This window comes from Pelobates fuscus, chromosome 13 (genome assembly GCF_036172605.1).
Source record: "Pelobates fuscus isolate aPelFus1 chromosome 13, aPelFus1.pri, whole genome shotgun sequence".
NCBI classification, from domain to species: Eukaryota; Metazoa; Chordata; class Amphibia; order Anura; family Pelobatidae; genus Pelobates; species Pelobates fuscus.
Window position 1 is genome coordinate 1,496,385 of NC_086329.1, and position 22,774 is coordinate 1,519,158.

Below are 22,774 nucleotides of genomic sequence, written 5' to 3' on the forward strand. Positions count from 1 at the left end.
TGCCAGAGGTCAGTCAGTGGGTATAATACTATAATACTGGCAGTGCCAGAGGTCAGTCAGTGGGTATAATACTATAATACTGGCAGTGCCAGAGGTCAGTCAGTGGGTATAATACTATAATACTGGCAGTGCCAGAGGTCAGTCAGTGGGTATAATACTATTATATTGGCAGTGCCAGAGGTCAGTCAGTGGGTATAATGATAATAATGAAAGCTGTGCCAGAGGTTCCCAGTCCGGTCATGTGATCCCGGCTCCGGTCACGTGGTTGGGGGCGGGGTCACGTGACCGGTGTCGGGATCGCGCACGTGGTGCCGCCCCCCCCATGCCGGGCCCGTGGCTCTGTGCCGGGAGCTCAGTCCGGGATGAATCGGGCGGACAGAGACTGGGAGCCGGACGGATTCTGCGAGCTGGGGGAGGACGGGCCCCCGGGGGCCATGGGGCTGGAGCTGCGGCTGGGCGGCTTCCCCCCGGAGCTGGTGGGGTCCCCGGAGGACGGGGGGTTCGGGGCCCCCGGGGTGCCGGAGAGGAGGCGGCCCCGCTATGAGGTGGTGGCCGAGCTGGGCCCCGAGGAGATCCGCTGGTTCTATAAGGAGGACAGGCGGAGCTGGAAGCCATTTATCGGGTCTGACTCGCTCCGCATCGAGCTGGCCTTCCGCAGGCTCTGCCAGTGCTCCCCGGGGGCGGGGCCGGCGCTCAGCCAGGAGGAGGAACCTGTGCGCTGCCTGCTCCAGGAGCCGGTCTGCACCCAGGGGCAGGAGCCTATCCCCTGCCTGGGGGAGGACCTGGGGCCCCAGGACCCAGAGGAGGACAGTTTGGATGTGGTGGCCATTGGGGACATTGCCAAAATCGAGCCAGTTTGTGTCCGCAGCGGATTGTACGAGGTGGACGTCACCGAAGGCGAATGTTATCCTGTCTACTGGAATCGTGAGTCTGGGGGCCACACTAAGACTGAGAGCAATGACAGGGGCCACACTGAAAGTGACTGCAGTGACAGGGGCCACATTTAGATAGACCGCAGTGACAGGGGCCACATTTAAATTGACCGCCGTGACAGGGGCCACATTTAAATTGACCGCAGTGACAGGAGCCACATTTAGATTGACCGCAATGACAGGGGCCACACTTAGATTGACCGCAATGACAGGGGCCACACTTAGATTGACCGCAATGACAGGGGCCACACTTAGATTGACCGCAATGACAGGGGCCACACTTAGATTGACCGCAATGACAGGGGCCACACTTAGATTGACCGCAATGACTGGGGCCACACTTAGATTGACCGCAATGACAGGGGCCACACATAGATTGACCGCAATGACAGGGGCCACACTTAGATTGACCGCAATGACAGGGGCCACACTTAGATTGACCGCAGTGACAGGGGCCACACTTAGATTGACCGCAGTGACAGGGGCCACATTTAGATTGACCGCAGTGACAGGGGCCACATTTAGATTGACCGCAGTGACAGGGGCCACATTTAGATTGACCGCAGTGACAGGGGCCACATTTAGATTGACCGCAGTGACAGGGGCCACATTTAGATTGACCGCAGTGACAGGGGCCACATTTAGATTGACCGCAGTGACAGGGGCCACATTTAGATTGACCGCAGTGACAGGGGCCACATTTAAATTGACCGCCGTGACAGGGGCCACATTTAAATTGACCGCAGTGACAGGGGCCACATTTAGATTGACCGCAGTGACAGGGGCCACATTTAGATTGGCCGCAATGACAGGGGCCACACTTAAATTGACCGCAGTGACAGGGGCCACATTTAGATTGACCGCAATGACAGGGGCCACACTTAGTTTGACCGCAATGACAGGGGCCACACTTAGATTGACCGCAATGACAGGGGCCACACTTAGATTGACCGCAGTGACAGGGGCCACATTTAGATTGACCGCAGTGACAGGGGCCACATTTAGATTGACCGCAGTGACAGGGGCCACATTTAGATTGACCGCAGTGACAGGGGCCACATTTAGATTGACCGCAGTGACAGGGGCCACATTTAGATTGACCGCAGTGACAGGGGCCACATTTAGATTGACCGCAGTGACAGGGGCCACATTTAGATTGACCGCAGTGACAGGGGCCACATTTAGATTGACCGCAGTGACAGGGGCCACATTTAGATTGACCGCAGTGACAGGGGCCACATTTAGATTGACCGCAGTGACAGGGGCCACATTTAGATTGACCGCAGTGACAGGGGCCACATTTAGATTGACCGCAGTGACAGGGGCCACATTTAGATTGACCGCAGTGACAGGGGCCACATTTAGATTGACCGCAGTGACAGGGGCCACATTTAGATTGACCGCAGTGACAGGGGCCACATTTAGATTGACCGCAGTGACAGGGGCCACATTTAGATTGACCGCAGTGACAGGGGCCACATTTAGATTGACCGCAGTGACAGGGGCCACATTTAGATTGACCGCAGTGACAGGGGCCACATTTAGATTGACCGCAGTGACAGGGGCCACATTTAGATTGACCGCAGTGACAGGGGCCACATTTAGATTGACCGCAGTGACAGGGGCCACATTCAGATTGACCGCAGTGACAGGGGCCACATTCAGATTGACCGCAGTGACAGGGGCCACATTCAGATTGACCGCAGTGACAGGGGCCACATTTAGATTGACCGCAGTGACAGGGGCCACATTTAGATTGACCGCAGTGACAGGGGCCACATTTAGATTGACCGCAGTGACAGGGGCCACATTTAGATTGACCGCAGTGACAGGGGCCACATTTAGATTGACCGCAATGACAGGGGCCACATTTAGATTGACCGCAGTGACAGGGGCCACACTTAGATTGACCGCAGTGACAGGGGCCACATTTTGATTGACCGCAGTGACAGGGGCCACATTTAGATTGACCGCAGTGACAGGGGCCACATTTAGATTGACCGCAATGACAGGGGCCACATTGAAAGTGACCGCAATGACAGGGGACACATTGAAAGTGACCGCAATGACAGGGGCCACACTGCGATTGACCGCAACAACAGGGGACACACTGCGATTGACCGCAACGACAGGGGACACACTGCGATTGACCGCAACGACAGGGGACACACTGCGATTGACCGCAACGACAGGGGACACACTGCGATTGACCGCAACGACAGGGGACACACTGCGATTGACCGCAACGACAGGGGACACACTGCGATTGACCGCAACGACAGGGGACACACTGCGATTGACCGCAACGACAGGGGACACACTGCGATTGACCGCAACGACAGGGGACACACTGCGATTGACCGCAACGACAGGGGACACACTGCGATTGACCGCAACGACAGGGGACACACTGCGATTGACCGCAACGACAGGGGACACACTGCGATTGACCGCAATGACAGGGGACACACTGCGATTGACCGCAATGACAGGGGACACACTGCGTCGGGTTACCCACTCTGTCGAGGAGCGCCCCTGCCGGGTTACAACCACTCTGCCGGGGGCGCGTCCCCGCCGGGTTACAACCACTCTGCCGGGGGCGCGTCCCCGCCGGGTTACCCCCACTCTGTCGGGGGAGCATCCCCGTCGGGTTACCCACTCTGTCGAGGAGCGCCCCCGCCGGGTTACAACCACTCTGTCGGGGGAGCGTCCGTGTCGGGTTACCCACTCTGTCGAGGAGCGCCCCCGCCGGGTTACCCCCACACTGTCGGGGGAGCGTCCCCGCCGGGTTACCCCCACACTGTCGAGGAGCGCCCCCGCCGGGTTACCCCCACACTGTCGGGGGAGTGTCCCCGCCGCATCCCGTCCTCCCTGTTTACCCTCACACACTCAGGGCAGCGTTCCCCATGTTACCCCCCTCCCCATCCCCCGGCAGCATCCTCGCTGGTTACCCCCACCCCGCCCAATGTCAGGACTGGTAGAGTTTAGCTCTTCAACTTTCTCCTGTTACCCTTTTTAAATGCCATTTTATAACTTACATATTGCTATTTCTATAAATTAAACACTTCAAGGCCTTTTCCTCTCCTGGAGCTCCGTGTGTAAGAGAATCAGAGAGCTTTACATTGGCCATGTGCTCTGTGACACCCTCCGTGAGGTATTACCCTAATCCCCCTAATTACCTTCTAAATATAACTGCTTGACGGTATTATGGGACTGCCACTCCAGGAATATGGGGGGGCATCATTACAACACCCCAGGATTAAAATACCGTGAATGTATAATATGAATTTGTGTAAAATATTTTGGTCTAACTTTTAGAGGTTATGATGTCATCTACTGAGTTGTGCCGATTCCGTAAATAATCACCAAAAGTATGAGCCGCACAGATCTGTCCACTAGCCAATCTGTGATAGGAGCCAATGAGGAGACACAAGTTGTGAACTCTGTATGAAACACACAGTCAACCCATTGATTCAGTAGTATTAAACTGAGCTGTGGTGGTTATGGTACTTGGAGTGGCCCTTTTTTGGGGGGGAGGGGACTCTGGATCTTTGGGTCTGCGGAGATGTGATATAGTCTGGGATATGCAATGGGCGCTAGCTGATTGAGAGGTTTTGTTGCCAAAGCAGCCGAATGTGTCCGAAGCTTTGTATTTGAAGATTTCAGGGCTAGCAATAAATATAACATTTTCTGATAGTTTGGGAGGACGTTCTTTTACCCGGAGACCCTCTAAACCAGGCTTCCCCAAAGTCCGGCCCTACAACTCCCATGATTCTCAGCCTATTTCATTCATAGAATCATGGGATGTGTAGTTCAGCAACATCTGGACGGCCGGAGTTTGGGGAAGCCTGGTCTAAACAGCTTCTAGCCGTCAAATTTTACTAATCCCTGTCAATCAGGACGTTTTGTGAGAAGGGGTGTGGCTACGGCAAGGACATATGCAAAGAGGGGGTTTGTTTTTGTTTGTTTGTTTCGTTTTTTGTAAGAGTTCTCGAGGTTTTAAACATGGAGAGGAACAGTGTGAATGTGAAGTCTAAAGGGTTGGTGCCTGGAGTGTTCCTCACAGCTTGCTACAGCTTTTCTATCCGGAGCTTGATTCATGAGACAATTTGCATAGAATGCCAGGCAGTGCCAGTGCTAACGCTATTTCCATACTAATCCATTTAATGCCTTCAGTTACAGGTAATAAAACACCAGGCTGGTTAAAGGAAGGACTCTGGATTCTACGCAGAGCGCACACTGAAATCAAGAAAATGCAATGGTCGGCAAGAAATTGCTGTCTGTGTTTTATTTAAAGGAAAACTGCCGTTATATCTGGTGGCAGGCCCTCTCCGTTACATTGAATTAGAGCTTTGTATTGTTGTAGGTGATGTTAACCCTTTATCTGCCTGTACTTGGTGTCCGCCCAGGACAAGCAGTGCAGGGGGTGATGTTAACCCTTTATCTGCATGTACTCAGTGTCCCCCCAGAACATGCAGTGCAGGGGCTGATGTTAACCCTTTATCTGCCTGAACGTGGTATCCCACCAGGACAACCAGTGCAGGGGGTGATGTTAACCCTTTATCTGCCTGTACTTGGTGTCCCCCCAGGACATGCAATGCAGGGGCTGATGTTAACCCTTTATCTGCCTGTGCTCAGTGTCCCCCCAGAACATGCAGTGCAGGGGGTGATCTTAACCCTTTATCTGCCTGTACTTGGTGTCCCATGCAATGCAGGGGGGTTAACTCTCGGTGGTTCTCGGAGGGCTTGCAGTGTGTTAGCCTGTTGGGCTGTATGTGACATTGCCAGCGGAAGGTCAGTGGGCTTAGGGCTTGTCCTGCATTGGGATTCTCTTTATCTGCTTTATGGGATAAGCTTTATCTCCTGAGCTCTTGCATCTTTGACTGATGATGCGCTTTACACCACAAATGTCTTCCTCGGTTTTACTTTATAAAAAGAAAAAAGAACCGGTTTTACCCACAGTTCGTCTTCAGACATTTAACCCTGTGCTTCATGCTTGAGCCAGACAGCTGTTACGCAGCAGAGAGACGGTATCTGTTGGAGATACACTGAAACCCATTGGTTGTAAACAATTTATCTCCTGTGAAACCAGCAATAACAGACCCGTCACATCTTCCTTGTGCAGTCATTCGAACACCAACATCTGGCACTAGGGATGCACCAGAATTTTCGGCCAAAAATGGGCCTATCCCATTGCGGCCGAAAACGGGTCAAATTTGCCGAAAATTTTCAATTTGTTTTCAATTTTTTATTTTTATTAAAATATATATTTTTTGCAGTGCATAGCTTAACAGACATGCTTGCATTAACAATTCAGATGATTATAGTAGTCCCAGAAGATTGGAAGTTAGCGAATGTTGTACCCATTCACAAGAAAGGTAATAGGGAGGAGTCGGGCAGCTATAGGCCAGTAAGCCTTACTTCAGTAGTGGGGAAAGTGATGGAAACCATGTTAAAGGATAGGATTGTTGAACATCTAAAAACACATGGATTTCAAGATCAGAGACAACATGGGTTTACTTCAGGGAGATCATGCCAAACTAATCTTATTGATTTTTTTGATTGGGTAACTAAAATTATAGATCAGGGTGGTGCAGTAGACATTGCTTACCTAGATTTCAGTAAGGCTTTTGACACTGTTGCACATAGAAGACTTATCAATAAACTGCAATCTTTGAGTTTGGATTCCAATATTGTTGAATGGGTAAGGCAGTGGCTGAGTGACAGGCAACAGAGGATTGTGGTCAATAGAGTATATTCGAAGCTTGGGCTTGTCACCAGTGGGGCAGAGTACAGAATATTTGATAGAGTCCTAACCTCAACATCTGAGGAAAGGGATTTAGGGGTGATTATTTCTGATGACTTAAAGGTAGGCAGACAATGTAATAGAGCAGCAGGAAATGCTAGCAGAATGCTTGGCTGTATAGGGAGAGGTATTAGCAGTAGAAAGAGAGAAGTGCTCATGCCATTGTACAGAATACTGGTGAGACCTCACTTGGAGTATTGTACACAGTACTGGAGACCCTATCTTCAGAAGGATATTGATACCTTAGAGAGAGTTCAGAGAAGGGCTACTAAACTGGTTCATGGATTGCAGGATAAAACTTACCAGGAAAGGTTAAAGGATCTTAACATGTATAGCTTGGAGGAAAGACGAGACAGGGGGGATATGATAGTGATACCGGAGAAACTGACGGAAGCCAAGCACAGAGAGATGGACACAGGTTTCTTCAGGAAGGAAGAGATTCTTTATTGGATCACCGATCGGGACTCAGAGGGACTAGCGTCACCAAAATACAGCAAAGTCTGAGTACTGAATACATAGAGTACATTCCTTATATAGCACTGTAGCTCCTCCCACAATTAACTACACCCACACATACCCTTAACCTATTTAATAAATAGAGTCTAAACTCATCCATCCGGTCTAACCACGTGGCTCATCTGATACAAAGGAGAGGGACGCGTAATTCCAGTTCTTACATTCCTGCACCTGGTCAGTACAGTGATAACAGTATCTTAGCTACGTGTACTACAAACACATATACATACATATGCCTTGTGGCAATCTTAGCCTGCTAAACTTGTATTTTACTGGAATTACATCACATTCCCCCCTTTGATGCCTCTGATATTTCACAATTACTTGAGGCATCACTTAACCTTGGTTTGCATATACCTCAGGTTACCATGAACCAGACCAGACTTATCTTATGATGTGAATCTTTTAACACTCATCTTCCTGCATTGGTTCTCCTTGATCTAGAGCCTTATACTTATATATCGCCATTATCTGTGCAGCAGCCTTCCTCTCTGCTATACTTCCTATCAGGCTTTGCACAGACCTAACTACTAAGGGTATAAGACACGGTAGGAGTAGACACAACAGTAAAATCAGTAGGACTCCACCTACCACTGCCTTAAGCCCTCCAAACCACTCATACCAGCTACCAAACCAACTACTTGGATTGTACCCTTTCCATACCTGAGTAGGCACATGCACTAGTTTAACCATATGGCTAGTAAGCTCAGCTATTGCTTGCCCTTCGTCATCTATTTGAAGACAGCAATTGCTCAGGTTAAACTTCCCACATACACCTCCCTCTACTGCCAAAAGGTAATCCAAGGCTAATCTATTTTGGTACACTGCTGTCCTCATCCTGGTATTATGCTTCGCTAGAAGATTGAGTGCTTGTGAGGTCTCATTAGTAATAATCTCAACCACCGCCTGTAATCTTATAATACGGTTGAGCATATAAATTGGGGTTCTATAACCAAAGGTACCATCTTCTGCCCACGTGGCTGGCCCATAATAATCTATGATACGCTGGGGAGGCCATTCATTATCTTCCCAGGTGCCTATCTCTAAGGGTCCCCTTTTCTTCCTATGATTCACATCATACACTTTAACACCTAAAGTCTCACCTGTTTCAATCGGTAACAAGAAGAAGGATGGTTTGAGCATACCCAACACACATGCCCCTTCCCAGTCCTGTGGCAACTCCGAATAGGCTTTCTTACCACAGATCCAGTACAAATTTGCTGGGGCTCTCCAGGTAGATGTGATGGATAAATCAAACCACACATCCTTTAAACTGGCATATCTAGCAAACGGGTTAGATGGTTCTGAGACATTTGAAGCCGACCACCAAGTTGTATTTTTAGTATCATCATCATAAGCTTTTTGCCCTAGACAAGTTAATTCTCCTACAGAAGTATTATACATTATTCCTTTCCTTGCTATGCAAACATAACCTATGATGGAGGTCTTTAATCTCCACTCAGATTTACCTCTAACACTCAAATGATAATCGGCTTGTGTAGATATTAGTTGGTCAACTGCCTCAGAACCGGACATTACCTCCTTTGCTTCCCAAGGCCATTGGTCTCCCATGTTAGTACCTCCACACACATAGCAGTTGGTAACATTAAGACTACCGGCAATACTTTCAGCTAGGTCAATGAACAGGTTTTTAGCGTTATGGGGGATCTTATTATCTATACTCATCTCTTCATAAAAGGAATGGTATACTTGATGAGTCTGGGAGGATACCGTATCAGTCTCTATTCCTATAAACAATAATGTCCCAGGATCTAAACCCGTCCCGTATATCTGAAACCCAAATAAATTTCCATACTTATCTAGGAACTTGTCGGGGTTATTAATAAGTATATGGACTGGGTTGCATTCCATAGACTTACAATAAGGGCTAGTCGGCAACTTAGTCACTATCATGTCTTTATCTACTGTCTGTCCCCAAGTCGCCCACCCCACACAAGACCAATATGGACAAAAGTTATAGTCTTTATTTGGGCATCTAGGACTCACATATTTATTTTTACTACTGGGACAAATATATTTATCATTAGACCCATACGTCCTCTCCCATCTAAGATCCCCACATACATTCCACGGTTTTCTACCACTTGATATCGCCTTACATGCATCAAATAGCAGAACACCCGAAGAATGTACGGATTCTAACACCGTCTTATTAATTAGGGTCCCCTGAGGATCTCCATTCCTGAGAGTCAACCAAATTGTACGAGGTTGATACTCTGGACTGAAGCACTTAGGTTCTCCTACTCCTAAATGGCACACACTATAGTCTATATTTAGGTATCTACATCTTGATACCTCTCCTTTACATTCGTATTGTGAATGCCAAATTAGGGTTTGGGAAATATGGTTACCTGTTCTCGTAGTCTTAATGCATACCTCACAGCTAGGAGTGTCGGTACCTCTACCTTCCTGAATATAAAAACACATATAAATAAACACAATCAAAAGCACATCTTTCGCCGTCATCCTCAGTCTTCGTCCGTGCGATGGAACCTCAGCTTCCAGGATGTGAGGGCTGCAGGGAATGGAGTTCTGCTCGTCTTCACAGGTGTCCCTTCGAGACTTTCCTGGCTTATACACTATGTGTTGGTAAGCGGACAGGCTTTATTATGGCCTTCTCACTCACACCTGTAACAATAAAATTTGTAATCCACAATAATTCCTCGTTACTCCGACTGAGTAGTGCGTTTCAACCGGATCTTGCAGGGATTCTCTGGATCTGCTGTAATTTGCCAAGAATCGACTGCTGCTGGTTTAACCCTGGAGTGATGTATCCACGGAGTTACTTCGGCTACTTTTATCGCTGTAGGGGTAGACAAAAGAACAACATAAGGACCTCTCCACTTGGGCCCTAACGGTACATTATTCCACTCTTTAATCCACACTTGGTCTCCTGGATGATAACTATGAACAGGGGGATAAATATTCACAGGTAATCTATCTTGTACCCATTTCTGTACCTCCTCCATAGTCTTACCCAACTCTACAACCTGCTGCTGGGTAATTCCTTCTCCCAACTGACTCAAGTCCCCCCTTAAGTTACCAAGTACGGGAGGTGGTCGCCCATACATGATTTCAAAAGGAGAGAGGCCCATCCTTCTGGTAGGGGTACTGCGGATTCGCAATAAAGCTATGGGTAAGAGAACGTTCCACTTAAGTTGGGTTTCCTGACACATTTTAGCCAACTGGTTCTTTATAGTTCTATTCATTCTCTCTACCTTACCAGAACTCTGGGGTCTATATGCAGTATGAAGCCTCCACTTTATACCAAGCATATGAGTCAGTTGTTGTAGGCACTGATGAACAAAAGCTGGACCATTGTCCGATCCTATAGAACAGGGTAGTCCATATCGGGGTATTATTTCTCGTAGCAGGAATCTTACAACTTCTCCTGCTTTCTCTGTACGAGTAGGACATGCTTCTACCCAGCCTGAATAGGTGCACACAATTACCAACAGGTAACGATGTCCACCCGATTTAGGCATTACTGTAAAGTCTATTTGTAGATCGGACATGGGGAGTCCCCCCATAAACTGGACTCCTGGTGGCTTTACTGGTCCTTGTCTTGCATTATTCTTAGCACACGTTACACATCTGCGTACAATGGCCTGAGTCAAGTTGGACAATCTTGGTATGTAGAAATGTTTCCTGAGAGATTCTTCAGTACTGTCTCTCCCAGAATGTGTCCCGTTGTGATAATTTTGGACAATTTCTACCGCTAGTGATGCTGGTATGACTATTCTTCCATCTTCTAGCTGATACCACTTGTTCTCCAAATACTTTCCCGGTTCAGTCTTTAACCACTCCTCTTCTTGAGCTGTATAAACTGGAGTCCATTGGGACAGTGGAGTTGGTATAAGAGCAGCTATATGCCCCACATACTCCTGTCTTCCTGATTCAGCAGCACGCTTAGCTGCACTATCTGCCATCCGATTTCCCTTGGTTACATCACCATCTCCTCTCAGATGCGCTCGACAATGTATGATACCGACTTCTTTCGGCTCCCACACTGCTTCCAATAGTTGTAGGATTTCAGCTGCGTACTTGATTTCTTTGCCTTCTGAATTCAGTAGTCCTCTTTCTTTATACAAAGCTCCGTGGGCATGAGTGGTTAAAAACGCATACTTAGAGTCCGTATAGATATTTACTCTTAAACCTTCAGCCAATTGTAACGCTCGTGTTAGTGCTATTAATTCTGCCTTTTGTGCTGATGTTCCTTTCGCCAGTGGCCGAGCTTCTATCACCTTGTCTATTGTTGTCACTGCATATCCTGCATAGCGGATCCCTTCTTTCACATAACTACTGCCGTCGGTGTAATATTGAACATCGGGGTTCTGGATGGGAAAATCACGAAGATCTGGTCTACTTGAAAATACTTCATCCATTACTTCCAAACAATCATGTTGACTTTCAGTAGGTTGCGGCAAAAGGGTAGCTGGATTTAAGGTGTTTACAGTCTCTAAATGCACTCTTGGGTTTTCACACAACATTGCTTGATACTTGGTCATACGGCTGTTACTAAACCAATGATTTCCTTTGTAATCCAACAACGTCTGTACTGCATGTGGGACTCGTACATAAAGTTCTTGACCCAGAGTGAGTTTATCGGCTTCAGCTACTAGCAGGGCGGCTGCAGCTACGGCTCTTAGACAAGGTGGAAGTCCGCTGGCCACTGCATCCAGTTGCTTAGACATGTAGGCAACAGGTCTTTGCCATGATCCCAAGTACTGTGTCAATACTCCCACAGCCATTCTTCTTTGCTCGTGTACATATAAGTAGAATGGTCGTGTGTGATCAGGTAGACCTAATGCTGGGGCACTCATCAAAGCCTTCTTCACATCTTCAAATGCCGTTTGCTGTTCTTGGGTCCATAAGAAGGGGTCGTGCTCTGTACCTTTGATGGCTGCGTACAGAGGTTTTGCCAGTATCGCATAGCTGGGAATCCATATCCTACAGAAGCCTGCTGCCCCCAAGAATTCTCGCACTTGTCTTCTATTCTTGGGTATTGGTATTTGGCAGACAGCTTCTTTTCTCTCTGGCCCCATAATCCTTTGACCTTCAGAGATATGGAATCCCAGATACTTGACAGTTGGCAAACACAACTGAGCCTTCTTCCTGGACACCTTGTATCCTGCCTTCCAGAGAATATGTAGTAGATCGTGCGTTGCTTGCTGACATTTTTCTTTTGTAACTGCTGCTATCAACAAGTCATCTACATATTGTAACAATACACATTCTCCTGGGATAGACTCGAAATCCAGTAGATCTTGACTTAGAGCTGAACCAAATAGGGTAGGTGAATTTTTAAACCCTTGGGGCAGTCTTGTCCAAGTCATTTGGCGTTTTGAGCCCGTTACAGCGTTCTCCCATTGGAAAGCGAAAATACATTGGCTTTCTGCGGCAATTCGGAGGCAAAAGAAGGCATCTTTGAGATCTAAGACTGTGAAGTAAGTAGCCCCGCCCGGAATTAAAGCAAGCAGGTTATATGGATTGGGTACAACTGGATGTATGCTAACAACCGCATCATTGACTGCTCTTAAGTCCTGTACAGGTCGATACTCATCTGTACCGGGCTTTTGAACAGGCAGCAATGGGGTGTTCCAGGGGGAAGTACAGAATTTTAGGATACCATACCGTATGAACTTATCCAGATAGGATTGGATGTTCTTCTTAGCCTTCTGCGGAATGTGATATTGTCTTAGGCTCACTGGATAAACCCCATGTTTCAGTTCAATTTTTATTGGTGGAATATTGCGGGCCAGTCCTGGTGGGTTGTTCTCTGCCCAAACTCCTGGTATGTTAAACAATGTCTCATCACTCCTAGGGTTTTGGCTAGTCAACACTGTATAAAGTCGCCACTCTTCTTCCTTTGGTACGGATAAAGTCATAATACCTGAAGGTCCATTAAACTTTAAGGATGTTGTTCCATTTGGTAGGAACGTAATCTGCGCTTGTAATTTTGATAGCATATCACGTCCCAGCAATTGGACTGGACATTCAGGCATATAAAGGAATTGGTGTTTTACTACGTGGCCTCCCAATGTACAGAGTCGACTTTTAAGAACCGGTTTTTCAGCACTTCTTCCAGTTGCTCCTATCACAGTAATAGTCCTTCCAGATGGAGGAGCAACTAGATTAGTCACCACTGAATGTTCAGCACCAGTGTCGATCATGAACGCACTCCTTTTCCCCCCTATTGATACATCGACCATAGGCTCCGCTCGACCAAGGGGGATGGAGCCCGGTCGGTATCAATAGTCCTCCATGACAGTGTCAGCCAATCCTACAAAGTCCCTACCTTCTCTATCGCGGGACCTTTGCGCTGCTGGAATATACCTGTCTTCCCTAACACTTCCTCTGTTCCCATTACTCCCTCTATAACCATTACTCCCTCCGGGGCCTCCTCTACCTCTCGCTCTACCTCTAAAGTTTCCGTAGCCTGCCCTGGGTTGGTCTCTCTCGTACTGCTCTCTTTGCGGACATTCGTTCCTCCAATGCCCTTCTTCCTTGCAATACGCGCATTGATCCCTACTCAAAGGCTCCCTACTCCATCTATTATTGCCTCTATCTGGGCCCCGTTTATCTACGCCTGCGATCGCTACCGCTAGCATATCAGCCTTTTTACGCATCTTGCGCTCTTCCTCTTTCTTACTTTCTGTATCCCTGTTCATATAGACCTTATTTGCTACCTCCATTAGTTGGGTGATGGACATACCTGCAAACCCTTCTAACTTTTGTAGCTTGCGCTTAATATCTCCGTATGCTTGGCTGACAAAGGCGGAGTTAACCATTCGGGAATTGTCTGCGTCTTCCGGATTAAAGGGGGTATACAAGCGGTATGCCTCCAATAATCGGTCATAAAAGACACTGGGCGCTTCATCGCTTTTCTGGATCACCTCAACTGTCTTCGACATGTTAATGGCTTTCTTTCCTCCGGCTTTCATGCCAGCAATTATAGCGTCTCTATAGGCTCTGAGTTGAACCATATCAGCACCATTTACGTTCCAATCGGGATCGGTGTTGGGATAGTGTGTCGCGGCCCATGCTGCTGGATTGGCTTGGTTCAAAGCACGGGCTCTATCCTCTAATGCTTTAATGGCTGCTTGATTTATTCTTGTCCTTTCCTCATTGTTAAATAAAGTCATTAGTAACTGCTGGCAATCAGCCCATGTCGGATTATGCGTCTGTACTATTGAGGTGAACAGATCAGTCATAGCTTGTGGTTTCTCAGTATACGAGGAATTATGGGTCTTCCAGTTTAAAAGATCGGTTGTGGTAAATGGGACATATACGAAGACTGGGTCAGCGTGTGCCATTTGACCTGCGGCATCGATATAAGCTGACCCGGGATTCAGACGAAGAGGCATCTGATAGTGCTTTAATTGTTGGGCACCAGTCAACTGTCGGGTTTGGATGGGGCTACGTAGAGAGGCGTCAGTCATGGGTTCCGGTCGGGGAGAGATAGGGTATGGGGATGTGGGAGGTCGGTTTTGGGAAAAGGTCGTAAATAAAACACTTCGAGCCGAGCTAGATGAAGCTTGACCGGAAGTCTGAAGTGGCGCCAAATCAGGATATTCGTTTCTAATGGGGGTGGATTCTGGTTCCGGAAGGGGAGATTTAGTACGAGGGGGGGTGGATCCTGTACTGGAGGAGGAAGCGGAAGTGGATGAGGGTAATGAGGGGAGGGGTGCAGGACTTCCTGCGTTTGCGTCACTTCTTCTTAACGGAAAGTAAGGGGGCGGCAAAGGGATCTCGGACTCAGGGGGCGTGTCCAAAATGGGCCTAACACCAGTCCTAGTGGACGAGCAAGTCCTAGCTACCATGAGGCGACACTGCTCCTCGTGGCATGTCTGGAGCCATTTTGGCGAGTCATTTACGGCCTGTCTCCAACAGTCAATATAAGGAAACTGGCCGTAAAGTTCAGGCCTACCCGATACAGCCACGTGTAAGCGCTGTACCAGAGTTGGATCCAAACTGCCACGTGGCGGCCATGCCGCAACCAAAGTAGGCCACTCCCTAGTACACAAAGTGACCAAACGTACAGGAGACATCTTTACCCCAAAATCACAAACTTTGAATCCCTTTTTAAAATTCTTAACCATACATCCTAAGGGATCCGGAATCGTTGACTGCGACGCACCCATACTTAACAATGGAACGTCGTCGACAACGAATACTATACACGCGTACTATTCAACAGTCACACCCGTTTCCTCTGGCAACAGCACCACGTGGTACGGTTACCAAGTGAAACGTACACAATAACAATAAACACTCAGGGAATTCCCGTACACACACAGCTGTTACACCAGTCACTATATAATCAATATTATGCCCTTTGGCGTAACTATACAGTCACCCACGCTATAATTCTCTATATACGAATTACCCGTCTATAACACACCCCAGTAACATCGTCTTTTACAAATAGCGGTTACAGTACGGTTAGCATAGGTCAAAGCACAAGTTAAGGTCACAATACAATTATTAGTGGTTATGGTGTTAAACATGCAATGGACGACAATGATTAGTACTTATTATATAATGTCAGTAAATATACAGGGTTATGGTACCGTGCACTATAATACAGCAACACACTATTAACACTCTCGCTAGACGGCTGAGCTCGCGCTATCTAACAAGATATACACTTTACTAAAACAATCGTTAACACATTTACAATTCCCAACTAAACTATTGGCCAGTACCTTGAATGGACTACCTAAAACTATATACACCCGTTTTGGTTAGCCACACTGCCCAATCACCACATATATAGCGAGCTAGAGAACCGAATTTACACAGGCGCCTCTTAGTCGCACTATCAAAAGTCTAGTGGGTTCCAAATTTACACGCCTTCCCACTTAGCCCAGATAGGATGAGAACTAGCGAACCGAATTTACACAGGCGCCGCTTAGTCTCCCGGTCCCTCCGACCTAGCGAACGTAATATACACCCTAGAACGCTAGTCTAGACAAGACACCGGTGTCCGGCTAGGGCTATTTACACCAGGACCCCGCCTGACTAACCAAATCAAACGGTCTGACTAAAGAGCGTTCGATCGAGCGGTGCGCCTTCGCTCCTTCCCTCCGACAGAGGGGGCAGATACACAGATTCAAAACCCCTTTGGGCCTACCGCACAATCGGTATACCCCTAGTGGGTCCTGCCGTCTAAAACAGCAGTTGTCTTACCTCCTCGTTCCTGAACCTGAGTTCACACTCATCGACGGGGACACCCCAGCACTTCTCACGTAGAGGCCGATGATCTCCTGGACAACAGACCAGTGGCGCCGAGACGAAGGGAGGTCCACGCAGAAGTTCAGGGGTGCAGCCGTAGAGAACGTGGGCAAAGATAGACCGTCTCACGCCTCTGCCTCTCAGCTACCGTTGAACGATGAGCTTCCCGGCCAATGCACCAAATGATACCGGAGAAACTGACGGAAGCCAAGCACAGAGAGATGGACACAGGTTTCTTCAGGAAGGAAGAGATTCTTTATTGGATCACCGATCGGGACTCAGAGGGACTAGCGTCACCAAAATACAGCAAAGTCTGAGTACTGAATACATAGAGTACATTCCTTATATAGCACTGTAGCTCCTCCCACAATTAACTACACCCACACATACCCTTAACCTATTTAATAAATAGAGTCTAAACTCATCCATCCGGTCTAACCACGTGGCTCATCTGATACAAAGGAGAGGGACGCGTAATTCCAGTTCTTACATTCCTGCACCTGGTCAGTACAGTGATAACAGTATCTTAGCTACGTGTACTACAAACACATATACATACATATGCCTTGTGGCAATCTTAGCCTGCTAAACTTGTATTTTACTGGAATTACATCACAATAGAATCATTTAAATACATAAAGGGAATCAACACAGTAAATTAGGAGACCATATTTAACAGAAGAAAAACTACCACAACCAGAGGACATAGTCTTAAATTAGAGGGACAAAGGTTTAAAAATAATATCAGGAAGTATTACTTTACTGAGAGGGTAGTGGATGCATGGAATAGCCTTCCAGCTGAAGTGGTAGAGGTTAACACAGTAAAGGAGTTTAAGAATGCGTGGGATAGGCATAACTATATCCTAACTATAAGATAAGGCCAGGGACTAATGAAAGTATTTAGAAAATTGGGCAGACTAGATGGGCCGAATGGCTCTTATCTGCCGTCACATTCTATGTTTCTATAGATCACAATGAGAGATAGTAATGTTAACATGAAAAGTCAAGAATACTGCAATTGGGATGGGGGAAGAACACTATGGGGCAGGGGAGGGGGGAAAGAACACTAGGGGAAGGGGGAGAAAAGGACACTGTGGGACAGGGGGAGGGGGAGAAAAGAACACTGTGGGACAGGGGAGGGGGGAGAAAAGGACACTGTGGGACAGGGGAAGGGGGGAGAAAAGAACACTGTGGGACAGGGGAAGGGGGGAGAAAAGAACACTGTGGGACAGGGGAAGGGGGGAGAAAAGAACACTGTGGGACTGGGGAAGGGGGAGAAAAGAACACTGGGACAGGGGAGGGGGGAGAAAAGAACACTGTGGGAGGGGGGAGAAAAGAACACTGTGGGACAGGGGAGGGGGGAGAAAAGGACACTGTGGGACAGGGGAAGGGGGGAGAAAAGAACACTGTGGGACAGGGGAGAAAAGAACACTGTGGGACAGGGGAGGGGGAGAAAAGGACACCGTGGGACAGGGGAAGGGGGAGAAAAGGACACTGTGGGACAGGGGAAGGGGGAGAAAAGAACACTGTGGGACAGGGGAGGGGGGAGAAAAGGACACTGTGGGACAGGGGAAGGGGGGAGAAAAGAACACTGGGACAGGGGAAGGGGGGAGAAAAGAACACTGTGGGACAGGGGAAGGGGGAGAAAAGAACACTGTGGGACAGGGGAGGGGGGAGAAAAGGACACTGTGGGACAGGGGAAGGGGGGAGAAAAGAACACTGTGGGACAGGGGAAGGGGGGAGAAAAGAACACTGTGGGACAGGGGAAGGGGGGAGAAAAGAACACTGTGGGACAGGGGAAGGGGGAGAAAAGAACACTGGGACAGGGGAGGGGGAGAAAAGAACACTGTGGGACAGGGGAGGGGGGAGAAAAGAACACTGTGGGACAGGGGAGGGGGGAGAAAAGGACACTGTGGGACAGGGGAAGGGGGGAGAAAAGAACACTGTGGGACAGGGGGAGGGGGAGAAAAGAACACTGTGGGACAGGGGAGGGGGAGAAAAGGACACCGTGGGACAGGGGAAGGGGGAGAAAAGAACACTGTGGGACAGGGGAGGGGGGAGAAAAGGACACTGTGGGACAGGGGAAGGGGGGAGAAAAGAACACTGTGGGACAGGGGAAGGGGGAGAAAAGAACACTGTGGGACAGGGGAAGGGGGGAGAAAAGAACACTGTGGGACAGGGGAAGGGGGGAGAAAAGAACACTGTGGGACAGGGGAAGGGGGGGAGAAAAGAACACTGGGACAGGGGAAGGGGGAGAAAAGAACACTGTGGGACAGGGGAAGGGGGAGAAAAGAACACTGTGGGACAGGGGAGGGGTGAGAAAAGAACACTGTGGGACAGGGGAGGGGTGAGAAAAGAACACTGTGGGACAGGGGAGGGGTGAGAAAAGGACACTGTGGGACAGGGGAGGGGTGAGAAAAGGACACTGTGGGACAGGGGAGGGGTGAGAAAAGGACACTGTGGGACAGGGGAGGGGTGAGAAAAGGACACTGTGGGACAGGGGAGGGGGGAGAAAAGGACACTGTGGGACAGGGGAGGGGGGAGAAAAGGACACTGTGGGACAGGGGAGGGGGGAGAAAAGGACACTGTGGAACAGGGGAAGGGGGGCACTATGGGACTGGGGAAGAGGGAGGAAATATCACTAAAAAGAGGGGGGAGAGAGGAACATTAAGGGGGGACCACTAAAAGAGAAGGGAAAGGGGAATCTTTACATATTAGATTAATTAAATTCATAAAAAAGTCTAATATTAATAAAATTATAGGGAATTTTTTTTTTAAATCATGTGGGGGGGGAAAGTCATTTTTGTTTTCGGCCAAGGGCATCCTGAATTTTCAGTTTCGGCCCATAATTTTAATTTCAGTGCATCCCTATCTGGCACCAATAGCTCATTGTATGATTGCAGCTTGTTGTGTCGTTGCAGCTTGTTGTGTCGTTGCAGCTTGTTGTGTCGTTGCAGATCATTATTATTACAGATTTCATTATGTTATTTTATTATCTAACCTGTTGTATTGTTACAGGTTATTATTTTATTTAGTTCGGAGTATTAGTTACAGTATTTTGAGTATCCTATTCTTTATAGACTAATGCCTCATTTGATTTTAGCGTCACATTTATTTTTTTTATTTTTTTTTCTCTCTTTGTTTCTTGAAAGTTGACAGTCCACATGGTATTTGACATGGTGCCTTTAGCACTATTCGGGCACATTTCTTTAAATCACTCTTACCGTTTGTGGTTCTTGTATATTATGTACTTACATTGGAAAAACCCAGCTTTCCATTAATCTATATCCCCTGAGCACAGCAACGTCCTATGTGCATTGGTTTCCTTAGTCACGTACAATAGGAGTAAACGGCATAACACGTTGACAGTCCGTGATCATTATTGCTGGCTGTCACGTCTTGTGATCCTTCACAATGTCAATATCAATGGTTCTTACTGTGAGTGGCTGGTCAGCTACATCAATGGTCCTTACTGTGAGTGGCTGGTCAGCTACATCAATGGTCCTTACTGTGAGTGGCTGGTCAGCCACATCAATGGTCCTCACTGTGAGTGGCTGGTCAGCCACATCAATGGTCCTTACTGTGAGTGGCTGGTCAGCTACATCAATGGTCCTTACTGTGAGTGGCTGGTCAGCTACATCAATGGTCCTTACTGTGAGTGGCTGGTCCGCTACATCAATGGTCCTTACTGTGAGTGGCTGGTCAGCCACATCAATGGTCCTCACTGTGAGTGGCTGGTCAGCCACATCAATGGTCCTTACTGTGAGAGGCTGGTCAGCTACATCAATGGTCCTTACTGTGAGTGGCTGGTCAGCTACATCAATGGTTCTTACTGTGAGTGACTGGTCAGCTACATCAATGGTCCTTACTGTGAGTGCCTGGTCAGCTACATCAATGGTCCTTACTGTGAGTAACTGGTCAGCTACATCAATGGTCCTTACTGTGAGTGGCTGGTCCGCTACATCAATGGTTCTTACTGTGAGTGGCTGGTCAGCTACATCAATGGTCCTTACTGTGAGTGGCTGGTCAGCTACATCAATGGTCCTTACTGTGAGTGGCTGGTCAGCCACATCAATGGTCCTTACTGTGAGTGGCTGGTCCGCTACATCAATGGTTCTTACTGTGAATGACTGGTCAGCCACATCAATGGTCCTTACTGTGAGTGGCTGGTCCGCTACATCAATGGTTCTTACTGTGAGTGGCTGGTCCGCTACATCAATGGTTCTTACTGTGAGTGGCTGGTCAGCTACATCAATGGTCCTTACTGTGCTTGGCTGGTGAGCTACATCAATGGTCCTTACTGTGAGTGGCTGGTCAGCTACATCAATGGTCCTTACTGCGAGTGGCTGGTCAGCCACATCAATGGTTCTTACTGTGAATGACTGGTCAGCCACATCAATGGTCCTTACTGTGAGTGGCTGGTCAGCCACATCAATGGTCCTTACTGTGAGTGGCTGGTCCGCTACATCAATGGTTCTTACTGTGAGTGGCTGGTCAGCTACATCAATGGTCCTTACTGTGCTTGGCTGGTGAGCTACATCAGTGGTCCTTACTGTAAGTGGCTGGTGAGCTGCATCAATGGTTCTTACGGTGAGTGGCTGGTGAGCTTCATCAATGGTCCTTACTGTGAGTGGCTGGTGAGCTACATCAGTGGTTCTTACTGTGAGTGGCTGGTCAGCTACATCAATGGTCCTTACTGTGAGTGGCTGGTCAGCTACATCAATGGTCCTTACTGTGAGTGGCTGGTCAGCTACATCAATGGTCCTTACTGTGAGTGGCTGGTCAACTACATCAATGGTCCTTACTGTGAGTGGCTGGTCAGCTACATCAATGGTCCTTACTGTGAGTGGCTGGTCAACTACATCAATGGTCCTTACTGTGAGTGACTGGTCAGCTACATCAATGGTCCTTACTGTGAGTGGCTGGTCAGCTACATAAATGCTTCTTACTGTGAGTGGCTGGTCAGCTACATAAATGCTTCTTACTGTGAGTGGCTGGTCAGCTACATAAATGCTTCTTACTGTGAGTGGCTGGTCAGCTACATCAATGCTTCTTACTGTGAGTGGCTGGTCAGCTACATTAATGGTCATTACTGTGAGTGAGTGAGTAAGTGACCGGTTGCGTACATCATTGGTCCTTACTGTGTGAGTGACTGGTTGAGTACATCATTGGTCCCCAGTGTGATTTTGAGTGACTGGTTTAGTACATCATTAGTCTTTACTGTGAGTGAGCGAGTGAACAGTCGGGTACATCATTGGTCCTTACTGTGAGTGAGTGACCGGTTGGGTACATCATTGGTCCCTACTGTGAGTGAGTGACTGGTTGGGTACATCATTGGTCCCTACTGTGAGTGAGTGACTGGTTGGGTACATCATTGGTCCCTACTGTGAGTGAGTGACTGGTTGGGTACATCATTGGTCCCTACTGTGAGTGAGTGACTGGTTGGGTACATCATTGGTCCCTACTGTGAGTGAGTGACTGGTTGGGTACATCATTGGTCCTTACTGTGAGTGAGTAACTGGCTGGGTACATCATTGGTCCCTACTGTGAGTGAGTGACTGGTTGTGTACATCATTGGTCCCTACTGTGAGTGAGTGCCTGGTTGTGTACATCATTGGTCCCTACTGTGAGTGAGTGACTGGTTGGGTACATCATTGGTCCCTACTGTGAGTGAGTGACTGGTTGTGTACATCATTGGTCCCTACTGTGAGTGAGTGAGTGACCGGTTGGGTACATCATTGGTCCCTACTGTGAGTGAGTGACTGGTTGTGTACATCATTGGTCCCTACTGTGAGTGAGTGACTGGTTGGGTACATCATTGGTCCCTACTGTGAGTGAGTGACTGGTTGGGTACATCATTGGTCCCTACTGTGAGTGAGTGACTGGTTGGGTACATCATTGGTCCCTACTGTGAGTGAGTGACTGGTTGGGTACATAATTGGTCCCTACTGTGAGTGAGTGACTGGTTGGGTACATCATTGGTCCCTACTGTGAGTGAGTGACTGGTTGGGTACATCATTGGTCCCTACTGTGAGTGAGTGACTGGTTGGGTACATCATTGGTCCCTACTGTGAGTGAGTAACTGGCTGCGTACATCATTGGTCCCTAGTGTGATTTTGAGTGACCGGTTGTGTACATTATTGGTTCTTACTGTGAGTGAGTGAGTGACTGGTTGTGTACATCATTGGTCCCTACTGTGAGTGAGTGCCTGGTTGTGTACATCATTGGTCCCTACTGTGAGTGAGTGACTGGTTGGGTACAT

At 48.1% G+C, this 22,774-nt stretch overlaps 1 protein-coding gene across 2 annotated transcripts in view; it reads left to right on the forward strand.

The window, feature by feature from the left end:
• The first annotated feature begins 291 nt into the window (after nt 1-291).
• Nucleotides 292-22,774, forward strand: part of DDHD1 (DDHD domain containing 1) — a 111,639-nt gene continuing 89,156 nt past the window's right edge. For both annotated transcript variants that reach the window (XM_063439401.1, XM_063439402.1), the window contains exon 1: nt 292-924. In XM_063439401.1, coding sequence (XP_063295471.1) covers nt 363-924 — 562 coding nt within the window. In that variant the 5' untranslated portion in view covers nt 292-362. The remainder of the gene's footprint in view (nt 925-22,774) is intronic.